General features: G+C 31.8%; 1 protein-coding gene across 1 annotated transcript in view; it reads left to right on the top strand.

The window, feature by feature from the left end:
• The window catches only part of LOC129983957 (fatty acid synthase-like), a 70,354-nt gene extending 48,246 nt beyond the window's left edge, over positions 1 to 22,108 (top strand). Inside the window, exons 19-29 of the mRNA XM_056093690.1 lie at positions 3,992 to 4,321; positions 4,816 to 4,935; positions 5,714 to 5,836; positions 7,127 to 7,359; positions 10,067 to 10,417; positions 11,264 to 11,507; positions 13,353 to 13,580; positions 15,051 to 15,484; positions 17,812 to 18,063; positions 20,652 to 20,906; positions 21,877 to 22,108. Of these exons, the coding sequence (XP_055949665.1) occupies positions 3,992 to 4,321; positions 4,816 to 4,935; positions 5,714 to 5,836; positions 7,127 to 7,359; positions 10,067 to 10,417; positions 11,264 to 11,507; positions 13,353 to 13,580; positions 15,051 to 15,484; positions 17,812 to 18,063; positions 20,652 to 20,906; positions 21,877 to 21,981 (2,675 nt within the window). The 3' untranslated portion in view covers positions 21,982 to 22,108. The remainder of the gene's footprint in view (positions 1 to 3,991; positions 4,322 to 4,815; positions 4,936 to 5,713; positions 5,837 to 7,126; positions 7,360 to 10,066; positions 10,418 to 11,263; positions 11,508 to 13,352; positions 13,581 to 15,050; positions 15,485 to 17,811; positions 18,064 to 20,651; positions 20,907 to 21,876) is intronic.
• Positions 22,109 to 26,874: the final 4,766 nt, after the last annotated feature.

Here is a 26,874-nt window from a genome sequence, read left to right as displayed (position 1 = left end):
TATTTCATGATGGAAGTGAAATTAAATTGTCTTCATTGTTGCTTCTATCATTTCAACCTAATTTTTTTCCATTGTTGATATCAAGATATGATCCAACTAATTGTTTAATGTTGAGTATGTTTCAGTGGTATGCTTTTGTTAAAAATTTTGTTTTATTTTAGATAAAGTTCAAGTGCAGAATCAAGCATTGGTGAAACATTTTTAGCTCAGTTTTGAAAATTGCTATTAGGATTGGCCTTAGGAGGTGCTTTACAAATAAATTTCCTAAAGGAAGCAATTTTTTTAATGGAAACAATATTCAGTAGTATCTGATCAATAGCCGAATTTCAACCAGAATATAAACAAATTTAGTAAGAAAACCAACTTGCCTTGTATTAATGAACAGAGAAATCGAATTTTTTATTTTACTTTTTAGTCATTAATTATTATTAAATATATTAAGAAGTACGTCTTTAAATGTTCTATGAAAAAAAAAATTAATGGATATGAAAATCAAATCAATAGTAGAGCACACACTTTGTTTGACATAAAATCTAAAACTGATTAAAGAGCAAAGCTTAAAAACTTTTTTTCAGAGATTATTGCCATAATACCCACGTTAATTTTATAAAAAGAACAGCGCTTTCAGGAGTGCTGAATTAATCTTTTACATCCAAGACTCATAGATTTCAAAAATGGTAAAGATTAAAAGAACTACTCAGACATCTTTCAAGAATTCATTCTTGTCTTGCTGAATGCCTAGCAAGGGAAAATACCCTCCCTTTCAATGCGAGATTCGTATTAAAAGTACTTCTGTTGTACAATCTGCCTGGTGCATGTTCTATATAACCCATTTTGAGACACTAATTTTTATTGAATAGGCCGTTGTCACCAGATGTAACACTTCCCTTTGTAACGTAACTTGGCCAATTTTAAGCACTAAACCTACTGACATTTTACTGCTTGATTTGATCGTAAAACTTCTATTAACAATGTGGACAAGCCGAAAAACTACTTTCACATACAGAAACACATGGATTTTCTTACCAAATACTAGCAATTGAAAGGAACCGAGATCCAAAAATAAAAAAAAAAAGTTCTGAATCCACACCCTTGTGATGCGTTTCAACAGTTAGAAATCGTATCAGCCTTTAATGCATTTATTTAATTTCATTAAATAGCCAATGCTGTTTTAATGCAAAGCAATAATTATAATTGCACAGATACATTTATTAATTCTATTCTGCAAAGCAATATCATACTCATCATCTACTTTTGTTGAATATAAATAAATGTTTTCCATTTATTAAATATATTTTCTTTCTTTCATATGCTAAATATTTTTTTAATAGTTTTTATTATTACTAAGTCATTTTTTTTCATTTACGCTTTTCGCAGCTCGTCACAAGACACAAATCTTCCTCCCATTTGAATGTGCATTGATTTTTTATAGAGATTTTAAATATATATTAATAATATAATTATATATTTTAAATATATAATTTCTAAAAAATATTTTTTATATTTATAAAAGAAGCGGGTTTTTTTCCTACCTGAGCCTCCCCCCCCCCCGAAAAAAAAAGACAAATATGATTTGAAAAAGCAGTAAAGAACGCTTGTATTTAAATAATGAAATAAAATACAATATTAAGCAGTAAAAAGGAATAATAGTAACTACATTTATCAACATACTTTAAATAAAAACGTCTATAAAAATAATTAAAAACGCTTTTACTAAAAACTCACTCTAAACAGTAAAAAATAAATAATTATATCCAAAAAATTTTCAAATTTGCCTTTCATTACGTATTAAATGCTTGGCCAAAATCTATATGCAAAGCTTAAGCAATAGTTAAAATTATATTTATAAATTAATATTTGTCTCGCTAAATAATCGGGATGAAAATAAAATTAAAAATTTTATATAAGGATTTTTTTTATATTTTACTGCATTTTAATAAAAGTATTATTAAAAGTTCAAACGTACTTTTTTGTGAACTAATCACAATCATTAACTGTTATACATGATTATGACATGTAGATATGAGGGATTCCCTACCTTTAATAAGTATAATAGTTTTCATTTGGATATTAAATTTAAATAATGAAATATTGAAATCAGGAATGAAGTATACAGCTCATATCACCAATCGATCCTGCAATCGTGAATTCTTACGGAAAACGTTGTTTCCTCTTCTCGGGAGTTCATTCCCCTAATTAGAGAGACCACCCAAATTCTAACTGTCAGCGAAAACCATAAAATGACCTTAACAAGCAGATGACCCACCGCGTTTATTGCATTTAAGGGGGAAAGCATTGACGACTTTCTACGTTGGAGCCGGGTTAATAGCAGTTTGCGGAAAGCAACTTCCTACGTTCCAGCCGGGTTTAAAGCAGTTTTCGGAAAGCAACTTCCTACGTTCCAACCGGTTTTCAAGAGACACGTTGGAGCGACTTTCTACGTTCCAGCCGGTTGAAGGGTTAAAAAAAATTTAGGATACATACTTACAGAAATCTTGCCTTCAAGTTTCTAAGATACCTTCGCATTTGCAAAATAAATTATTCCTATTTGAGGAAAGCTTTTCATACATGTTTCATGACATTATATAATTAAACAGCCACAAAATTCGATAAAGTTAAGAAATATACGAGAACACTGGACAAAATGTCAGCATCAATTTGTAAAAAAGAAAGTTTTAACATATTGGTGGTTATCCTTCCATATGCTAAAGTCTGCTTCTTCTCTTTTATCGCAAGAATTACCATATGTCGATGCCAAGAAAGTATTAATCAGATATCTTTTTTTTTACTTCGCAGGAGAGTGGGATCTGAAGATCCATAATAAATTACATTCTATCAAATCTTCCATTCGAATGGGGTCTGCTCTTCCTGTACGAGAGTTCGACGTCAAATTGATTCTCTTCCATACCCTAGTAGAGCACAAATACTGTACAATATTGTATGACATGGATCAATATTCGTAATATTGATCGGTGAAATTCGTAATATTGAATAATGTCATATAATATCCCACAATATTGTGCATCATGTTGTTCTATCTGTGTATAGGACATACGCATTTTACTCATAAGCATACTGTTACAAAAAAGTTTCTACAACAAAATCAATCATAGTAACGCAACGCATTTAATCGCTATAGTTCAGCAGCTTTCTTGCTGTCTTATCCTCCAGTTTCTCCACGTGTCGGCGACTCCGACTACTCTCACACACCACTTCTGACGATACATACGACTTCTTCACTGCAGCTTCAGAGTGCCCGTCTTTTATAGTTCTGGGAGGTGGGGCTAGAATCTTTAGACCAATCAGGGCGTATCTGAATGTATCTTGGTTCCTACTGGATGGATCGTGAAACTTCTCGAACTTTCCAGTATGATCCATTTAGTCGCCAAACTCGTCAAATTCGTCGCCAATCTCAGTACGCACAGGACAGATCTTACAAAGTTTGAACGGTTTTTCAAGGATGACACTATTCGTATCGGGTAGCAAAATTACAGATTTGTAACAATACCATTTTTGGAGAGAATGCGCTTTTATATCCCACTTGTCATACTAATTTTATCGTTAAACACATTCTGATCGAATGTCCTACTTTTAATTCTCATCGTCTGAACTTTTTTAACTCCCCGTCTATTACTTTGCGAGACTTGATGGATGAAAAATACCATCCAAATATTTTTAATTTCTTAAAAGCCATTCGATTTTTCACTTATATTTCATCCTCTTTCTGCATTTCAATCTGTTTCCATTTCATGCATTCTTGACAAATTATCACTATTTTCGTACTTGCTCCAACACTTGGTTTTAGTAACTATTGTTGATTATGTCATTAGCTTTTAACTTTTGATCATATACATAGAGCAGTATAACCAAGGAATGCTCTTACACCAAAAAATTCAATGAAACCAAACAAAACCTTTCATATGGTCTCTATGGTGGATAACAATTTCCATATGTTTCAAAAAATTTCAAATTTTTATGCTATGTCTTTTAGATCTTGGACAAGGAAATGCCGTGCTCGGTCTGGAATTTTCTGGAAGAGAAGACGGTACCGGTAAAAGAGTCTGTGGCTTTGCGTCTGCTAGAGGAATGGCTACGGCTATATTGGCCGAACCTGCGTACTTGTTGGACGTTCCTGAAAGCTGGACATTAGAAGAAGCAGCAACGGTGCCTGTCGTTTACGCCACCTGCTACTACGCCCTCATCGTTAGAGCAAAACTACTGCCCGGCGAAAGCATTCTGATCCATTCTGGAACGGGTGGCATAGGAATTGCGGCTTTGAACATAGCCCTCAGTTTGAATTGTGAAGTATTTACAACTGTCGGTAAGAACAAAATTCAAGTAATTATATTATTTTACCATACATATTATAGCCTATATTCATTGATTCTTTAAGCAGTTTGTGAATACAGATTTCTTTGTATCCATATTCACAATTATGGATACAAAGGATATTTCTTTGTATCCAAGGGTATCATCGCTTACATAAACTTAACTGTCGCCAGAAATATTCTCGTGCAGAATAAAACCACTCGGTTCCGAGTTGGTCTCGATTTGGGTTATATAAATATCAAAAATTATGATAGAAAAATCTCTTAAAGGAACAATACTTCACTGATCAATAACTCTGTTCATATTGATATGTAAAATATTAAATTTATGTATATAAAAAAACAATTTTAATAATGATGAATTTATTTTACAAATTTTTTTTTGTTTAACTTTTGTAGAATAAGAATTCTAATTTTTTTCCTAAATTACTTTAAAATTTTTATTACATTTTGTAGCTTAAAAGAGGAAATTTATTTTTTCACGCAGGTAACGATGAAAAAAAGCAATTCCTGAAGAAAAAGTTCCCCCAATTAAAAGATGAAAACATAGGAAATTCTCGCAACATTTCTTTCGAGAAAATGGTCAAGGAACGCACCAATGGAAGAGGTAAATAGTCTAAGAAAATTCCTTAAAGTCTACATCAGTCGTCAGAAACTAGATTGAAATATAAATGTTTTAATGCATTAACAACTATTAATCGATATATAATTATTATTATTAATGCATATTGTTCTAAGACAAAGTAAAACAACTTATAAATCTATTAATAACTTAAAAGTAATTATTTTTATCAAAATTTACAAAAACAGGAAAGATTAAAACAGGGACTTAAACGAATTGGCATTTGAACAACTCATATTTTTAAACATCTTATGTTAATTATACAGAAAAATTTACTTGGTGTTAATACTCAGTTAAACAGTGCTATATTTATATAATTGAAAAGGATTCTTTCTAAGCGGTTTTTGTCTTCAAACTAAAACGACCCTTTCTTATATTTTCCAAGTTTTTATAAGATCCCTTAGGAGAGTCTAGAGGAAAAAAGTAATTGCATAGGTAATCAACCTAATATTTTAATCAAATACAGGAATATTTAAATTAATCCTTACACATGGTATAGTAATCACATGATTATGCCATTTATTATCTAAAATATTTATATGATTACGCTTTGCTGTAACGTCCTATTGTTTTCAAGATACGCAATAGATTATAAGATTAATTTGTTAGTGACGTATTTAAAATTATCCTGAAAAGGTATTATCTGATTTTTAAAAGATCCATCGTACTCTAGATTTGTTTGAAGATATAAAGCTTTACAAAAGAAGTGGTAAAAGTCAAACAGAATGTCAAAATCACTTCATACCGTTTTCTTTATCTCTAGGTGTTGATGTTGTCCTGAATTCCCTTGCGGATGACAAATTCAAAGCAAGTCTTCGATGCGTCGCCAAAAGTGGTAGATTTGTCGAAATCGGCAAATACGATTTAGCTCTAGACAGAGAAATCGGTAAGTAATTATTTGTTCTTTCTCAGAACAGATAGACAAACAAACATTTCAGAACAGATAGACAAACATTGATAGTAATTATTGTTAAATTTCACAAGTAAATTTGGGTATATTATATATAATTCTCTCCACGAACAAAGGAGAAAGCTAATGTCTATGTTTAGTAACATTTTTCTGGAGCTCATTCAATGGAGCTGGCAATGAGAACAAACTCAGAGGATTGCAATATAATACTAAAGGTAAAAAATCGCAGGCAATAAGATATGAGAACTTCTGAAGGCACCTAAAAATTGATAAATTATTAGCACCACATGGTCTTTTCCATTGTCTCGTGGTACATTGGATCTCTCTTTTTCAGTTTTATTACCTAATGCGAGTGTGACTGTATTGTATAACTTCAGAAAAAGAAAACATGAAAATTTAAATTTGTTTTGTTTCTTCTCCGATCTGCATTGAACAGTCAATTAAAATTTTGAAAGTTAAGTCATCTCAAATAAAAATAATTATTATTCTGTAATTATCCTGCATTTTTTGAAGAATATTTGAAAATAAATATGAAATTTAAATTCATAAATGTTGTTTTCAATGGAAGAATTTTTGAAAAATTGAGAACTTATACTTTCGTATCTTTAAATAAAACAAGTTAGAATTCAAAAGCCTTCTTTTTCTGAAAAAAAAAATTAGTTATTAAAGTTTTGTAATAATTAATCAAATAATGCAATAATTTATTTTGTAATAGCATATAAAAATTTGAAATAATTAATAAAATTGAAGTCCTTTCCATACATAAAGTATGCAAGAAGAATAAGAAAGAATTTATATAATGTTGGTATCTCGATCAACTTAACATCACAAAAAACAGGAGTTATGTTTTGACGCATAGATAAAGATGTTGGGTTCCTTAGACCACGTTTGTATTGGAGAGGTTTGACAATAATGACGGACCTTTTTTTTTGTATTTTAAAGATTTTATTGTTTCTCCGCTTTCGGGAGTTTTTTTGAGCCTTGCCTTTCGGCGTGCTGCCTACGCCGATGATGTTACAAAGACTGACGGTTTTTTACATATACCGCTAGAGGGCGTTACAAGTGAGAGGCGGGGCAACATGCTTACGTAACATGTATATCACAAGGAATTTCACAGAGTATTAATTTCTAGTAACAATCTTTCAATTAATTGTGTTTCCTTTTAGTTTATTAGTATGGAAAATATCATTGGTATTTAGTTTAAGAATAATATCCTTAAAGATTTCTCAGATGTACGCAATTGAGTAATATCAATTTTCATTTCAGGACTCAAAATGTTCCTCGAGAATATCGCATTCCATGCGGTGTTTTTGGATCAAATGTTTGATTCGAGCCCGAAAACAGTCCGCGATATTAAAGAAGTCATGAAATTGATCACAGATGGCATAAAAAGTGGAGTTGTTAAACCACTCGAAAGAACAGTGTTCGACAGAAACGCCATCGAAGACGCGTTCAGATACATGTCAAAGGGTGTACATGTTGGAAAAGTACTATTAAAAGTAAGTCTAAGCATGAAAATTAAGTAAGAATTAATAAATTTCATGTTTCACAAAAAATTTTTTAAATAGCAATATTTAATCAAATTGAAGAAAAGAATTCAAATAATTTAATATCATTTTTAAATTGACTGTAAATGAAAATTTTAACTGGTTTGAAAATTTTTAGATAAAAATAAATTTTCCAAGATGGAGATGATAAGACAAATTCTTGTAATTTAGTGTAATATATTTGATAAAACTTTCAATTTTTTTTATTTAAATATATTTTAATTTCGCTTTTAATATAGATTAACCATAATCTTTTAAAACAAAATCTTTAAATATTTGAACAAAAATGTGAGGTAATTGCGTAAATGCCTAATATAAAAATATTATTCAGTTAAATCAATAATTGACAATCTTAATTGTGAATAGTGAATCTTTCTTTACTTAATATGCTTTCTTCTAACAGTAAAACAAATCGATATTTAGGTTATTATTACATCTCGAGTACTATGTTTTAAAGAATTCAATCGTGGAAGTACGCACAGCTAATTAAATTAAGAATAAATATTTTGCTCGAAAATTTCTAAATGGTAAATATATATGTAATATTATTTGTTGTGAAGCATGATGCAGTTTGAAGACAATGAAGATACTTTTAATTTCATGACGTCGTTTTATTTCATTTTGAAGAAGCAAGCATATGTACAAGCGACCAGCTCACAGAACGACACAAAAAGGAATGAGGAAAAAGCTCTTGGACATTTTATCCCTGGTCTTATATAACCTATGATTTTGATAGGGAAAATATTTCTTTACAGTGCTAATGTATTATGAGATTTCGATAGGGATTTTCATTACACGGGTGGACAAGGTAGGGGAAACACAGGGAGATTTTAAAAAAGAATTTGCTTGATCAGCGGTATGTTATCTCTTCACGCGTAGTGTGGGAAAGTTAGATTTTAGCTGATTCAACAATTTAACAAACCTTCTCTTGAATTAATTAAGTAGAGACAGTGGAATTGGATCACGAAATAAGAGAATATTTTTAGAATGAAGTTACTATGGGCTAAATTAAGATAAAATCTTGAAAATCCCTATCGAAGGGGATTAAATTGAAATTAGAGTTAAAATATCATTACACACATATATATAACTACTTTTATAAGTTCATAAGTAACAATTTCGTGACCAATAGCGAGCTTCGCTAATCTTCCCAGTTTTAGAAAGCAGTCTCTCAAAGTCCAAAGATCTGTCTGATACTTTGAAGACTCGTGCCCAATGGGTGATGATTTATTCACCTTGTAGACTTTACCAGTTCCGTTTAATTCAAAATGGTATCACAATCTAAATCCAGAACATGCCTTCAAGCCAAACCGCTTAACCCTTTCTAGGTTCGTGGGAAGTATGCTTCCCACCAAATTTATCAATCTTTGTATGAATTTATGCAGGTTGGCATAAGTTCTGACAATTTTTTTTAGAAAGACAAAAACTCAGATGCTTCAGTTCTTTATCTCACACAAAGTGATGTGTCTTGATTTGCTACTTAATTATTAATTAACCAAATTAATTAATGAATCAAATTAAATTTATCTAATAAACTAAGTGAATCCCTTTTCTTATTCTAATTTTAAGCCTAAAAATATTTTAACATAATATGACTAGAAAAAAATGGCTCTTTAAAGGGTTAACAGTTGTCATTACAATAAAATATATGTTGTCTGCAACCTTACAAGTTTAGGGCATGTTATCTCCTTTGGGAAGCTTGTTACTGCTTTGCTTTTGCTGTCCGCAAATGATACATGATTTTTCCATTAATGGCTGATAGGGCATTTTCTCAAGGGAAATTTAAGGCGCATCTCCAAATGTATGCTACACCCACAACACTAATTCTGTATAAAAACAAAAGGGATGTTGCACATGTATACCGCAGGACTTCTTAACTAATGTTCATGTTCTTGTATACAATATAAATATGGCTTAGTAGCTAATCCTGTTTTTACCATTTTTTTTGTCGTGTGACTATTTTAAGCCATCCCCCTCAGATTGAACACCGATTCAAACCGAGTCTAAGAGATCGGGGAAAGAGGGGTGCAGTAGCTTCTGAGGGTAAAGACCCCTGAGCACCCGAGGGCGGAAGTCTGACTTCTAGCTCATATGAAGAAGAAACACGCACACACTCGCTTGCGCAACCCCTTTTCACAGGGGGGCTCATTCACGCACCTCACAGATAGAAGACAGGGTAGAGAACAACTATGTTCGAACCAGGACTCGAGCCCGGGACACCTAGATCACGGGGATGACGCGATACCCCTAGGCCAGGAGGCAAGCTGTTTTTACCATAAAAAATAATTATTCCTCTGACCTTTTAGTCTCTGAAAAGATGAAATAATGAATCCCATTTAAATAGCTTAAAATTTTAAGGATAGAACAATTTAAAGACTTAGCTTCAGAAAAAAGAATGATAATCTCTACAAATAATTTTAGATTATTTTTGTCAAAAATATAACGTTTAATTTAAAATCTTGAATCTTTATAAAATGCAAAATTTAGTATCAATACTCTGCTAAATATCTTCAGAAAACTCAGCTACTTTTCTCATGTTTGCTTGCCTAAATGCGGAATATACTAGTAATTTTACTTGGTCTGGGATGCATATTCATTCTTTAAAAAAAAAAGGTATTTGCTCCTCATTTCAATTTTTTTTATCTTTGTATTTATTCAGATTCGTGAGGAAGAACAGAACAAAATCATCTCGCCAAAGGTTCTGATGTTACCTGCAGTTCCAGAAACTCAATTCTATCACAATAAAGTCTATATCATCATCGGTGGACTTGGCGGCTTTGGTATGGAGGTCACAAAATGGATCATCAGCAGAGGTGGATTCAATATTATCCTGACGTCAAGGTATGGTGCCAGAACTCCTTATCACTTTTTCTGCCTGAAAAAGTGGGAGAACCAAGGAGCCAATGTCCAAGTGTCCACTCTGAATGTGGCCATCCGAAATGAAGCTGAAAAGCTTCTGAAGGAGGCTTCTCGCATTGGACCTGTTGGTGGAATATTCAATTCTGCTGTGGTAAGTGCGAAATCTTTTGGAAATAGCAGTGTTTGATAGCGTTGATGAAATGCCAAATATCATCAAAAATTCGATTGAAATCAACTAGTCGATACCAATTTATATCGCCAATGAAGGCCAAGTCACTTAACACTCATATATTATATGAAAAGCATTATTCACAGTTTAATATAATATAGTTAAATATTGAGTAATATAATATCGCGTAATATTGTATAATATTCTATGCTACCTGGTACTGGCTTCATGTCATTGATATTACCACCCTGGTTTCAATATCACTCAATGAAAACTGCAGTGAATTGCTGCGAGTTTATCGAATTCACTTCTGTAAAACAGATATAGACTAAATTTTCAAAGTATGTGTTCGAAATCCAGGAGGAATCAAGGGTTAATTTTGAGTATACAATAGATTGTAAATTCTGTTCTAGTTTATTTATAATATACGGGTAATTATAATTAAAGTTATACTTTCAAAAGACTGTAAAAAATAACCACTCATCAGGATGAACTGATATTTCATCTGAGTATACGTGAAGCAAACCGATAATATCGATAACGACCGATATCAAATAATATCGACAATAATAATAAATATCAGTCAAAATCTATAATTTATGAATGACGCAACAAATTATTGTCTATTTCACAAAATTTCTAACATCAACGTATAAAAGTTTCTTACCAATTTGATATGTTTAAGTGAATTGTTAGAAATATTCAAAGTTTTCAAAAAATATAGACAATGAATACAAAGAAGCCGACACGAGTGAAGATTCTTTCTGAACAATCTGCAGTTAAACAAAATGCATAAATTTTGTACTAAAAGTGATGTCTCTTCCACAGGTTTTGCAAGATGCCTTCATGGACTGTCAAACAGCGGAGACTTATGAGCAGGTGTGTGCCCCGAAAGCTGCAGCGTCCAAGAATCTTGACCAGCTATCTAGAAAATTGTGTCCATCCCTGGACTATTTCGTCTGCTTCTCGTCTATCAGCTGCGGCAGAGGCAATGCCGGACAGACTAACTACGGATATGCAAACTCTGTCATGGAGCGCATATGTGAAGAAAGAAGACGCGTTGGATTGCATGGTAAATCAGAAAAATTAGTTATATTAATCAAAAAGAAAATTCCAACTTAGGCACAGAATGCAAATGGTCGATAAAGGAAATCTAATAGAGATCTAGTTTCGTCAAGCAATATCTGCATAAACGTCAAACTAACTATAAAATGAAGGCAAAAATATTTTCAACATATCGCATGGATTTCAGAGATCGGAGCATTATTGTAGAGGATGACTGCAAGAAAATTAAATTTTACAAAAATTAAAATTTAATAGTGAATAGAGATTTAATCGAAACTTCGGTACTTTCCATTTCAGAATCCATCACTTGGAAATTTTTGGTGGTGATTTTATTTCATAAAAAAAATGATATTTAGTGAGAGGGAGAACTGCTACTTCGGATTTTTTTGCAAAGTGTATTTTTCAAATTAATTATTCTTTTCTGATATTGTTTTTCACTAACTTTTTGAGTTGTACTATTTTGTTTCAATTCGAAATTTTTGTAAAGCTTTTGTTTATTGCTTCATTAAAATAAATAAATAGCCCACTGCCATCTTTCATCTCGCCCTTATTTTGGTAAAATCAAAACCGTCTGGCGCATGCACAAAAGCATCAAAGTTTTTGCGCTTGAAAACAGACAGTATTGGCTTCAAACGTTTAAAACTCCTCCGCTGTAATCGCCAAACTGTGTAAATGTCGTTTCTATATATATATATATATATAATATGGAGGCTCTTTTCGACTTATATAAAATTCCGTTGAATTTGAGAAATTGTCAGCTTTATGTAATTGAAAACTTTTTTCATTCAAAAGAACTGCCTATATAGTGCATACCAATCCTAGTACAATTAACTATTATCTTACATACTTGGGAAAAATATATATGTAATGCGCACTCTAAGCGAAAAATTTTGTTGAAAATCAAATGCGTTTTTTTTTTTTTTTTTTTAAATTTTTTAATATTTTGTGGTTGTAATTCGAGAAGGAGGTGTATTCCGATTTTAACACATATTGGAATTAAAACGTGTAAGAATATCTCATATGGTGCAAAATATTCGAAAATAACATGCACAATCAAAATGGTAATAAATAAAAAAGTACAAAAAAAAAACTATAAAAATATAAAATAGAGTCTTATAATTGTCATTCTTTTTTCATTGCGCTAAAAATTGTGCTAAAATGTAATATTATATGGTGGAAAAAAAGTCCTATATGTTATTTCTATTGCCGACGTTCCTCTTCCCAAATATAAAACCTACAGAATGAATATGACATCATTGGGAAGAAATTTTATCGGCTTCTAGTATTAAATGTTCAATTTGCATTAAGATACATTGTTTATTTTTCAATCCGAGCTCTTCATTCTTTCAAAGAGTTTAAAAAGTTTGAAAAAAACATAGATTGCCTAAAATTGAAATTAAGAAAATATTAAATCATAGAAAGAGTGCCGATTTTGCAATAGCGATTGATCCGCCAGACTTCAGACATGGAGATGAGGAGATTCCGTAATGGTGGCTGATTCTCAATGAATGACATGACTAGCCCCATCTATGGCAGGGCTTGCTTCCTACGGGAGGGGTTATGTCGTGACCGATTATGTCCCTTGTGATACCATAGTTCCCGCCTATGCTACCTCGCTCAGATATATCTGTGTGAATTCGGTCGGGTTCGAATAGTCAGCTATGATATAAAACTCATTGAGAAGTTTGTTTCTTAACCGGCTTGCTAAGAGTCTTTCACCCAATCAAGTAGGCTGGGTCGGTGCTGATATTGAATAAAAAGTAAATAAAAAATATAGGACCATTAAGATTCACAAACAGTGACGGGAATTTTAAAAAAAACCATCCTAAGAACTTTTTTTTTTTCTTTTCAGGCTTGGCCATCCAGTGGGGAATTATCGGGGAAGTCGGAGTAGTACACAGACACATGGGTGACGATGCCATGATCGCAGGCGTCATGGCCCAAAAAGTGAAATCGTGCCTGGATACGATGGACGCCTTCTGTCAACAAGAGAGCCCTGTGGTGACCACGTATGTCACAGCGCAGCAGACCAAGAAATCTGTTCAAAACGATGCATTGCAGCAAATCATCAAGAGTATCGGTAAGATTATGTTGTTTCTTATCACAGCTTTTATTTAATTTCATGTTTCATATTTCTAAATACAGAAAGTTTCGCTATTGGAATATCGGCATATTTCCCGATGGCCAAAATTTATCACAAACAATTAAATTTTGATATATGAATTAAATCTATAAATATAAATTAAATTTTGATTCCATACAAATAATATAAAATGGTAGTGAATTTGAAAAAAAATTGATTTCAAGTGCATATATTTTTTTGTAATAGCGAATGGTTAGTTTAAATAAAATTTACGCCATCCCTTCGATGGAGCTGTATTGAAAAGAGAAAGATTATATCAAATATCAGACGTTGCATAATTCTCCCTTCGTCATAAAGAACCATTAATACTTTATTTGCTTTGTAAATAATGTAAATGTTTATCTTCGTAGTTTTTCTTGGAGATTCTTTAAAAAAAATGAGAAAATACTTTCTCGTACAGTCTTACTTTATCACAACTGTAAGCAGCTCAGTACAACATCCATATTGTTATGAAACTAATATTGTCGAAATCATAAATTTGATCTCATTTTCGATCGATTTTAAAGAGATTTATATTGCATGTGTTCAAAAAGATCCAGAAATTAATTTTAATTCTAAAAAATGAATTCTGAAAAAGCTCGTGGATTTTTCAGAATCACTCGTTTTTTCAGAAGTAATTACCCCATGAAACCATATATTTTTGTCCATTGTATGTGTTCAAGAAGATGCAGAAATTAATTTTATTACTAAAGAATGAATTCCAAAAGTAAATCATCGATTTAGTTTTTCTTTAGAAGTAACTATCCTATGAAAAGGAAACTATATTTTTATCATCTTTCATACAAAATTGAAAAGATGGATTAAACGCCTTTTTATGCCACATTATCCTGTGCCCTCGTCATTGCACTTCTTCGGAACTTGAGAGTCGTTGATCCTTAAACAAACTCCTCACAGGGAGTAAAAAGTTTTATGTAATGGATTCAGAGATATAAGCTGGTTGTAAAATTGTTGAAATTCGATGCTTTGAAAAGTATTTAACATAAGGAAATGCCTGTGAATTGGCGTTTTATTATGATGATGTCCTCAAGACTTAATCTTCCTCTATATGTGTATTTTGAATGTTTGTAATCATAAATTCGCTGTGCGTAATTGAAATGAATAAAATTTGTTTTAATTAATCTGCTACATAATGTCTTTTAAATAAAATTATGTCATTTCCAGCTTTTCCTGCTGGAAATGATAAAATATTCAAAATTTTCTGAAATATTTCAGTTTAATAGTAATTAATAATCAGCTTAATAGTAAGTATATCTAATAAACTGTTTTTTCAAAACTGTCTAGAGCGAAATATTCAGCATGGAATTTTAATAACAGCCCATTACAAAGAAAATACTTTTTTATTCGCATCTTAATGTAAATATGACGAATAAATCACATTCATTGTGTCTAATCTCTTCCAAATTTCAGGCTACAACGAGACTAATATGAACAGAACGTTGGGTGAGGTCGGCCTCGACTCCATTGTAGGCGTCGAGATCAAACAGATCATCGAATCCTACAGCGACGTTACCGTCAGCATTCAAGAAATGCAGGAAATGACCCTCGAAGACATCAAAGCTCTGTTTGAGAAAGTGGACAGCGAACGATCAGACAATGACGCCCCGGCTTTGTTAGCCACCACAAACGTGAAACTTCCTCCGGTATTGCTGCACAACGAGCCCATTATCCCACTCAGCAAAGATGCAACAGGTGAACCCATCTTCATCGTTAGCATAGGCGAAACAGACTTAAAGAGTTTCCAGGTTCTCGCAAAAGGGCTCAGTAGACCCGTGTATGCACTGGTTTGGACCAAAGATGCACCTGCCTCAGATCTGGAATCTCTCGCATCGTGGTACCTTCAAGTAAGTTTCCATTTCTGTCAAAATAGATATCTTCTTCATAATCTTACTTAGTTGAAATTGCTCAAAGGGTTTCGATTAGGGCTTCGATGTGCTGATTTGAGGGGAGTGTCACGGAGTGCTTAACTCAAGGTTCTTAACTTCCGGATAATGAATAATGTAATGACATGGCAATGATATTATTTAGTAAGTGGTTGTGCAAGATAAAAAGGCAATTAACTTATTAGATAACAACTAATAAATGAGGGAAAATATAAAAAGAAAAGAAGTAAAAAAGTTACATGAATGAATTTGGCATATTCGGTCCAGACTCAAGTAGATGGTAGTCCTAGGCATATAGGAGATTATGAGATAATTTAGCATTTTTTGGAAGTGATGAGTCGTAATCTTCAATTTCTTTAATTGTGATAATATCGCTTTTGTCGATTTTTTCAAAAAAAAAAAAAAAAAGCATGTTGAGAGTCTCTTGTGGAAGTTTTGCAATATTCCGACATCTTTTTTTATCTCTTTGTTCTTGACAAACCATGGCATGTTGTTGATTTAACTAATCGAAATGCTTTGTAAATTTTTTTCTTTATTGTGTACGAGATACATAAAGAAAAATTGATAGTATTGTTACGAAATTTTCCCGGGGTTCGTTTGGATAGTGGAAGTTACATGGTGTGGAGAACGCTCAATCAGCAGGCGGCAGTAGAAAATAAAACAACGACGTTTATTTACACGAAGACACACAGGACAGCACAAGGACGGCAACTATATACAGCACAGAAGACGATTATCTTCAGCCCAGACGTGCAGCATACAACAAGACTCTCTACTGCATACAGTAGCACACACCTTAGTTCAGCCCTAGCTTGACTCCGTCGCTGCTCTGCTAATCTCTGGAAGGTCAGTTCTTTACCGTCGATTCCGAACGACGACTCTTCGACTCCACTGGTCCACAACCACTCTTCTCTGTCGCTTCCGACTACCCTTTGACTACTCAATTCACCACCACTCCCCGGCAGCTGTAGCTCCTTTTATAGGTCTCAGGAAGCGGGGCTAGAAACCTCTCAACCAATCAGGAACGTTCGAGGCGTAACTCGGTTCCTACTGGACGGATCGGGAAAATTCTCGATGTTTGGGGTATAATCTATTTTGGCGCCAAGTTTGTCGCCAAGCTCTGGGACTTCCAATGGAACCAACTATACTGGGAAGCAGCATCACAGATTCGTAACAGTATAATCATCCAAAAATCCGAGCTCAAGATTTTGAAGAATATTCGCATTTCAGATTTCCTAGATTAGCAAAACGTATTATGCATTTGTGCTTATTTGCCGCCTTGTATATAACACAAAAGTTCATTAAATTAGTCAGATGAACTTTGGTGTGTGGTCTTTAAAAAGATTTTGTTGATTTCTATCTATTTTTGAATGAAATCCATTCGCAAGAACCATGTCTGCCAGTTCCGTGTACAAATGAGTATAATAACTACAAAACGGATCATGCTGCAAGGAAAAAAGTACACATTTGTTTAAAATTTTGAAACAAATAAGCCCAAAACCGACTGTCTATCACTCTATAAATTCGCATGCATACAAATACGATAACTCAAAAATGCAATGATTTAGATAAGCGAAGTGAAATTTGCCATGTTACCTTGCATCGTATTATGAGTCTGATTTTGAACCAAAATCTATCGATACATTCTTCGGATATAATAAACATAAGAAAGATTTCGGAAGGAAATTTTTCTGCTTGTATATATTTAACAACGGCTATGAAAACGCTAAAATAAATAAATAAACGACTAACGGACATGAAATGTGCATCCCAGTTGTTAGACAATAAATTCACATTAATTTTACAAATGAAACGTGGAACAATGACTATTGAGAAGGGAGATATTATTCTTTATTAGGGATATCCATTTCTTTTTGTCCTTTTCGGACGATTTTTTTTTTTTTCATTTCAGTTATATTAACGCCTCTTTTAAAAGCAATGCTAAGGCTATTTTAGGACGGACCTCGTAATTTTGAATAGCGGTCAGATGACGAGGGAGACACCAGAGCTGGGAATCTGTCTCTCAAAATAGTGTTATATTCGCCTCTTTACGTTATAAGTAAAGTACAATAAATATCTATAACATTCAGTTTTTTCATAATCTTTGAATAAACAAGGGAGCAATGCACTGCAAACATGTAGATATTGTATCTACAGATAATTAAATTTAGTATACTGCTGTAAGTATGGGCATTAAATTTATTTTCCTCAAATAATAAAAAACATCTCGGAATGCACAAGTTTTTTTTAATGCTTTTCAAGTGATTTTCTATGTACTTATCTTCCAGCTCATACAAAAGACAGTAGCTGGTCCTTTCCACATCGTCGGTCATTCACTGAGCGGAACTGTAGCTTTCGAAATGGCTCTTCAAAGTGAAAAACGGCGTTCTAATTTGAAATCTGTCACACTTCTGAATGGTTCAGATGATCTCCTGGACTTCTTAAACAAAGAAGATGCAGAAACTGAAGGAAAGAAAGATCCTGAAGCCACAGCTCTTTACAGATTTGTTCAACAATTCGTGTCAGGAGCTGTTCCTAGGGTAAGGTTTTGTTTTACTTTGAAATTCTGCTATGTTATTTCATATAATAATCTTTTCCAGCAAAAGATTTTTTTTAAAGTTATTAATTGCTCAAATTTTATTTCAAAGTTTTTAGTGTTAGTTTCTAGGTATGGTTTCACTTTAACTTTTTGTTATGTATTTTGATATCTAAACTTAATTTAATAAGAAAAAAGGAAATAATAAAAGAAATAATTAATAAACAAATGTAAATAACAAATGATATAATTCATATGAATAAAAGAAAATAATTCACAAAACGTATTTATTATTAATTTATTAACATATTTAAATTAATCTATAATTATTTTTATATTTAAAGTATAATTTTCTTTCTTTTTTTTATTTTCTTTAAAAAGTCGATTAGAAAAATGCTTGCTCTGTACCCTTGTTAAATTTTGTACAAATAAACTTTTTAGAACAATGCATTTAAACAAACAATTTAAAATATTTAGCAAAATTAACAGAATATTATATTAATTTTCAAACAGAAAATTTTTCCAATTAAACATACATATAAAGTATTCAAAAAATGTAAGCACAACTTTGATTATCCATTATATAAAAAATAAAGGACATATATCAAAGTCTTATAACTAAAATTAGTAAACCTAAATATCAAATATAAATATGCCTACGTTTAATTTCTATCTCCTTGTTTTATCCTATTATTCATCGTGTGAATCACCTGTGATTCGCGACTACTATCTAGTTAGGTATTAACCTCTATACTACAACTAAGAGATAGTAAAGAAGTAAGCATCTTATTAAATGGTAGGGTTAATCCCAGACATGATTCATTTCAGCGAACTTATTAATGGCTGCATTCTATTCGTTGTTAACCTTAAGCTATAAACATATTTTCGGAAGTTTCGATAAAAAAAAGGGGGGTACGAAATTTAATGTACAGTCTTTGCAACGTCTTCATCAGAATTCAAAAATAAATAAATAAATAATAATAAGGCTATTATATTTCAGAAAGCATATTGACTAATACAATAATTCCCATAGCATAAACAATATATGGATCAATTTGAAAATTCTTATATATGGTATCAACTTTTTCCCCTACTAAGTACAGAGAAAGTATTGTGTTACGAAATTTCCGAAATACTGGGAGTTATATGGTGTGGAGAACGCTCAATCAGCAGGCGGAAGTAGAAAATAAAACAACGACATTTATTTACACGAAGACACACAGGACAGCACAAAGACGACAACTATATACAGCATAGAAAACGATTATCTTCAGCCGAGACGTGCAGCATACACAGCAGCATACAAAACAGCATAAACAGCAGCATACAACAGACTCTACTGCAGACAGTAGCACACAGCTTAGTTCAGCACTAGCTTCACTCCGTCGCTGCTCCACTTAGTTCTGGAAGGCCAGTTCTTTACCATCGATTCCGACTACGACGACCCTGGCAGCCGCGGCCGCCTCCTTTTATAGGTCTCAGGGGGCGGGGCTAGAATCCTCTCAACCAATCAGGAACGTTCGAGGCGTATCTCGGTTCCTACTGGACGAATCGGGAAAATTCTCGATGCTTCGGGTATAATCTATTTTGGAGCCAAAGTCGCCAAATTCGTCACCAAGTCTCCAAATTTTTCGCCAAGCTCCGGGACCTCCGACACGACACACGGACTGTGTCCAATACAGATGACTGTAAAACATTCTTTCCTATGGTGGAACCAACTATGCTGGGAAGCAGCATTACAGATTCGTAACAATTGTAATCGTCAAAAAAAAATTCGAAATCGAGATTTCGACGAAACTCCACATTTTATACCTCCCTGTGTTCGAAAACACATTTTTTAGAAAATGTCTGTTTGTCTAAGACATAGACAACTCAAAAACGTTTTGAACTAAACGTCTGAAATTTAATATACGGTCTTCACACTAAATGTGTCGATTTTTATCGAATGTTGAGTAAAATCTCTCCAGAAGAATTATGTCTGCCGGTACGATAACTACAACATGCTGAGATCTAGATGGATAAAATTCGGTACACAGATTTAACATCTATAGTGCAGACAGACACCTATCACACTTTGAGCCAAATCCAACAAGGGGTTGACCGCCTATTGATCTGCACTTTCAGAAGCAACAATTCAAAAATGCAATGACTTAAGTATATTAAATTTAGTATGCGAGATTGTGAGTACATTTGTAGTACTGCTTCAAATTTTGGTTTCAGACGGTTTTGGAAAAATGCGTCTAAAACAGAAATTCGATTTTCAGATTACAATTAACCAGACTATTAACTACATGCCAGAGATTAATCACCAAATACCTCGCCACGGTAGATTCAGTAAAATTCTCGCCAAAGGTTAATATTTCGTAACAATTGTACGCCAATGCCATACAAAGCTTTCCCTATTTTTTCTAAGATCCATAATTTTTTGCTGGGAGGGTAAAGGTACACTTTTAAAAGAGAGTAAGCAAGAAAGTTTTAAAGAAACCACTCCTACTGATTTATTATGTAATAGTATTTCAAAATATTTTTAGGACACATTGTATTTAAAGTGAATAACCATATCACTTTTTTTTTTAAATTTTAAATCCACAGCTGGAAGACGAACTGAAGAAAGTAACTGGCCAAGAAGAGAGGATAAGAACTATTCTCAATTATATAACCAATTCTTCGAGTGAAACTGTGAATAAAGGCGATATCTCCGAAGCTGCATCTCATTTCATAAGAAAATATAATCTCGTTAAATCCTACATTCCTAAGACGAAACTTTCTAAAGATATTAACATCATAGAGGATTCATCAAAGCTTTTAGCAAATGATATTTCTGGTGTCAAAGAATTGTTTTCTGAGGTAAATATCAATTCATTTTTGCTATTTAATTCTAATGATTCCATAATTTAATTCGTATTCTATATGTCAATAAATCATTATCTATTAATTCTTATTCTATACATCAATAAATCATTATCTATTAATTCTTATTCTATATGTTAATAAATCATTATCTATTAATTCTTATTCTACATGTCAATAAATCATTATCTATTAATTCGTATTCTACATGTCAATAAATCATTATCTATTAATTCTTAGTCTACATGTCAATAAATCATTATCTATTAATTCTTATTCTATATGTCAATAAACTATTACCTATTAATTTTTATTCTATATGTCAATAAATCATTATCTATTAATTCTTACTCTATATGTCAATAAACTATCACCTATTAATTTTTATTCTATATGTTAATAACTTTGACTTTATTATTATCAACTAAATAGAAATATTTATTTATGGGAATTGTGAATGTATCTACACTTATAGCCTCCATTTTCTTAATTCAATTAAATGCCCTCAGTATGTTTTAAAAATCATTGTCTTATTATCTAAAAATACATCATGAAGCATGCCCTTATATTGCGAGGTGTCATTTAAAATTCTAATTGCATTTGATAATTTGCAGCTGAAACTGGAAATTATATTATATATAAATTATCATTGTTAAATAAATACGCTCGTACCATGCATCTTCAGTTACAATGAGACTATTAAAATTCAATAATGTATAATTATATAATTTAATTAACTATATAATTTAAGACTATTATAATTCAACTGAGTTGGTAAATATTAATCTATATTAACAATTTATTTGTCAAAAATCTATTATTTTATTCCTCTATAGTATTTTTATAATCTATGAAGGAAAAGATATTAAACTATACTTAAAAACGCTGAATAATATACAGCTTATAAATCATTGCTTAAAATTATAATAACTTATGTGTTTATTCCCAATTTTAATTCTTTTTTCAGATATGTTCGAGCAAAATCTCAGTCCACAGGATATATTATCCCAACCAACCATTAAATGAAAAGGAAGCAGAACAATTAATCAACGCTCTACAAACTATTGTTTAATTAATGTGAAATATCAATATCAAAATACTATTTATTTTTCTAATTATTATTGTTTAAGCACTTTAAATTCTTATTCAATAAAATATAATTGTTGGACCCTGAATGCAAATAAAAAAAATGAATCATTTTCTTGCAGTCTGTTTCTGTGTACATTGGTGTAAATATGGAAAGCTACGATTTCCTCAAGTAGATCCACATAGTACAAATAGACAATATAGAAGACAAAATACAATATAGAAGAAATGAAAACATTAATTCTTTCATATTTCATATAACCTATTATATTTTTATCCTCCATAATTCATTTGTTACAGCAATTAATTCTTTTTTTTTATCTTAACTATCAATACAACTTATTATTAAATCTTACTTAAAACTTCATTGAATTAAATATTTCCTGCAGCATAAACTAACTGCATAAAATCACAGAATAAAGTGTTTCGTATAATATAAGTTAAACATCAATAATGTTATTTGAAACTTGGTAGATCAAAGGAAGATGCAAATCTACGCATACAATCCATGCAAATATAAAGGGTGTTCCACTAACGTTTTCTGTAGTAAGCCCTTAAAAGTTTATAAGATCAAAATAATTCATAATAAAACAATAAAATAATTGAAAGCAATATTATCAAAATTTTTAAATAAAAATTCATCATAATCAGTTTAAATTTTTACATTATTTTTTAAATTTGCAGTAGACCATTTTTGATCTACAGATATAAAGCAACTTTAAATTTAAAACATGTAGCATCGGCAGATTAAAAAGTTCGAATTGATAGACATATATATATAAACGAAACAATGACTTATTTTATTATTTACTAGCCGCTATTCGCTATCAGCTATTTCTTTCGGAATAAAAATTGCTTTTAATTTTTTACTGTACTTCTTAACCTCTTGCACTATAAAGACATGTTTAACACTTGCATTGAATTATTGAATGCTTATAATTAAATCAGAAATTAAGTGAAAGTATTACGTCATTTAAAACGCATATATTACCTCAATATCCCAAATAATCTTTATGTTATTATAGGGATTGGAAAAACAATAAATGTCAAAAATAGAATGTGCCATCTAATTAGAAAGCTAAATAAATTTGTTGAGGTTAATGCATAATTTGAATATTCATTACTTTCACAAATATTTTAAGCTTCAAATTACAATAAACATTAATTATATGAATTTGAAATTCTTACACTTTACCTATTAATTATGTAGATGAAAATTCCAAATTGAATAGTCTCACAGCATTGAAATGTAATAAAAACCTAGGTGTCAGACAAATTTGTCATCTAATTACCTGCAGCTTTTCGCGATACTGTAAGTTCTTTTTTATTCTTCATATAAACGGAACGGATAATATCAGCAGAATATTTCTGTAACTCGCAAACAGTTTAAAAATTTTATAAAACGATAAAATGATTTCAATTTCATGGAAATCATATTGTAGAAAATTATGAAATAAAACATGTTTTCAAAAATTTTTCAAACTCAAGAAGCATTTACCTTACTAGAAATTTGTTATCGATAACGGATAATTTCTTTAAATTCAGAGTGGCACAAAAATTATTTTTGTACAATAATGTTTGGAAAAATAAGGTTGTATATGCCTGCATCTTGCTTACTTTTTAATTACTAAAAAAGATTTTATTCAAATTATATTTGTATTAAATTCGATCGAGCTAAGTCAAACGGTCGAACACCAAATCACACATAAGCGTCCTTTTTTATTAAGCATTTTCTCTCGGATAGCTCCACTCAAGCACCATTTAAGATTGTACAAACTGGGATAGAATTTTGAAGCTTTACAAAAGAATTTCATTGTTATATATAACTACTTAACAATCGGCACTGTCTATCTCAATTTTTCATAATTTATAATGGGAAAATGATTTTTTAACCATTAATAAATAACTATTTTCATATCTAGCCTGAAAATAAGACATTGTTTAAAATATGAAAAAAATAAAATATATTCCCCTCTTTAAAAAATTTAGAAAATCCAGATAAACGGTGTTTTTCATTTCAAAGCAATATAAAGATACACTTAGACATAATGTAATGAAGCTAAGAAGTAAAATGCAAATGTAGCATGAATACCTTTTAAAGTAAAACTGTTGATGGAGTACAATCTATGAACCACTAAAATCCAGTATCTGCAATTAAATATGTTTTTCTGGGAGTATATTTACAGCAGAAGCACTTGCGATTCTTAAGAGTGTTGTTAAAGTCGCAAAATTACTTTAAAAAGGACACACAAAATCGTTAATAACAAACATAAAACGCGCGTTACAAGGGCACGATAATTAAAACGTAAAAAAAGTTTGAAAACACAAAATGATATTCTCGCGATTCTTTCTGGTTCGAGATTAATTATTAAAAGTAAGAAACCAAACGGCAAATTAGTTGCGACATCTGAAGGTGACGTCACCTCATAAAAACGCCGAACAATGGTGTAGGCTCTTTCTTTTCGCTACTCGACTATTCTTTACTTGTTTCCATCTGACGGCTCTTCATTTTCAATAAGATCTCAGCATTTTTTGCCAGTCAAAAGTATTTTCATATCTACATTCCATTGAAATAATAATTTAAAGCGTTGTGTTTTGAAATATGGATACCTGATTCACCAACTTTTCCTTTTATGTTACCTGCAATTGGACACTGAAAATTTACTCTAGGATTTCTTTGAAGAATGAGTCTGCCCTTAATCTTAGTAGGAGATGTAAATTTCAAAAAGAGAAAATACAGAGCAGATATTTCAAATATTCATTAAATAATTTAATCAATGCAGCATCTCGTTATTATTAAAAATAATTTATTATACATGAAAAACACTGTACATTATTGTTAACGAACACATCAAACTACCCTCATACTTTATTAAAATTACGCAGTCTTTATGTATAAATTCAATTCGTAACAAATCTACATGCCCTTGGTTTTAACTTTCACATCAGCCAACAATAAATTTACTAAATGTTGAAATGTTCATAAGATTATTGAAAACGAGGCATTTAATTAGTTGTTATAAGTGAGGCACTAATCTATATTGTTACGAACCTATAATATTGCTACCCGGCACGAATCGAGTCATCGTAAGAAAGACCGTTGTACGATCGGTCCTGTACGTGCTGAGATCAATGAACTTAGAGCTTGGCTACAGACTTGGCGAGCATTTGGCGGCTTGGCGATAAATTTGGCGAGTTTGGCGACTAAAGGGATAATACCGGAAAGTTCGAGAACTTTCACGATCCATCTAGTAAGACCCGAGGTACAGCCAGATGCGCCTTGATTGGTCAGAAGATTCTAGCCCCGCCTCCCGGAACTATAAAAGACCTGCAATCAGAAGCTGCGAAGTCGTGTGGATCGTAAAAAGAGGCGGTGTGTGGTGAGAGTCGGAGTCGCCGACACGTAGAGGTCTTGGAGGATTAGACAGCAAGAAAGCTGCTGAACTATAGCAATTAAATGTGCTGCGCTATTGCAATTGATTAGCGGTATTTGTTGTAGAAGAAAAAATTTTGTAACAATATTATAAGTGTATAATAAATAAAAACCATGTGTTTAATTTATAGGAATTAAAAAAATAATATCAATTTTTATCGATTTAAGTCATCAAGTTTATGATAAATGTTTTTATTTATGCGGGGAATTACAGACCAGCAAACGATGAATCCTTTGACAGATTCCGTTCAAAATTTGTTAAGAATCTGCATTATAAGTGCTAAAACTGTGTACCAAATTCCATTTATTTGAATCTTAACATTTAGCAGTTATCTAAAAGTACAGTCTACCTATGGTTGGATTTTGTTTAAAATTTGATAGAAATATACAAATTTTACATGAAATTCATATTATCAAGTTTGTTTCATCTAATGGAAAACGATTTGATTTACACTATAACACACACACACACACACACACACACACACACACACACACACACACACACAGAGAGAGAGAGAGAGAGAGAGAGAGAGAGAGAGAGAGAGAGAGAGAAATGGATCTAAAAATGGAATTTTCGAAATCAGGGAGGTCTCAAGCATGGAAATTCAATAAAATTTCAAATTTTAATTATTTTTTTTTCCGAATGCAGTGCTTTTTCTATACTTCGTTTCGAGAAAGGAAAAAAAAAAAATCAAATTTTTGTAAAATAAAAAGTTTTTTAAATTTTTCTTTATGTCATAAATTTTTTTAGAGTATTACTTTCGGAAGCTAAAACTTCAGTGATTTTTCTTTTGATTCTTTATATTTCATTAAAAAAAAATTCTTCTCTTTAGAAATATGTCAACAAATCACGAATATAACACTAAATTTCGTAACAATATTTTAAACAAATGCATTAGAAGATTCTGTTCAAAATATTCTGCTGTTGCGATTGTTAAAAGGTTGCTTATCTGTTTCAAGAATTTTAACAACAGAATTTCAGCAATGAAAAATAATATTGCGATACAATATTGTTGCGATTCATTCCCTGTTGCTCTGATAATAGAGTTAATATTCGTTTGATATTCATAAAGTTAAACAAGCTTTCTATCTGCGATTTCAAAAGGATAATTTAACACATCTGCAATGTCTACTGAAGATTTATATGAGGATTTGGACCGGATTCGTGAACCGGGAATAGCATATTTAAGGACGACGCAATTGATGAAAAAACATTTTGGATACACTCACCCCAGGATTCTTGGCGAAGGGTCATTTGGCTCGGTGATTCGCTTTAACCATCCCAAAAACGAAGACGGGGTAGCCATCAAATTGCTGTATTTAGACGAGGTGAATGAGGGAGAGCGAAAACTTTGGATACGGTTGCGGCACGAAAACATCGTGCCTTTGCAAAGATTCACCATGTTCCCAACGCTCAACGTAGCCTCCTTTGAAATGCAAATC

This window comes from Argiope bruennichi, chromosome 9, assembly GCF_947563725.1.
Source record: "Argiope bruennichi chromosome 9, qqArgBrue1.1, whole genome shotgun sequence".
In the NCBI taxonomy this organism is placed as follows: Eukaryota; Metazoa; Arthropoda; class Arachnida; order Araneae; family Araneidae; genus Argiope; species Argiope bruennichi.
Note: the sequence above shows the minus strand (reverse complement) of the source record. Positions and strands in the feature narration are given on the sequence as shown.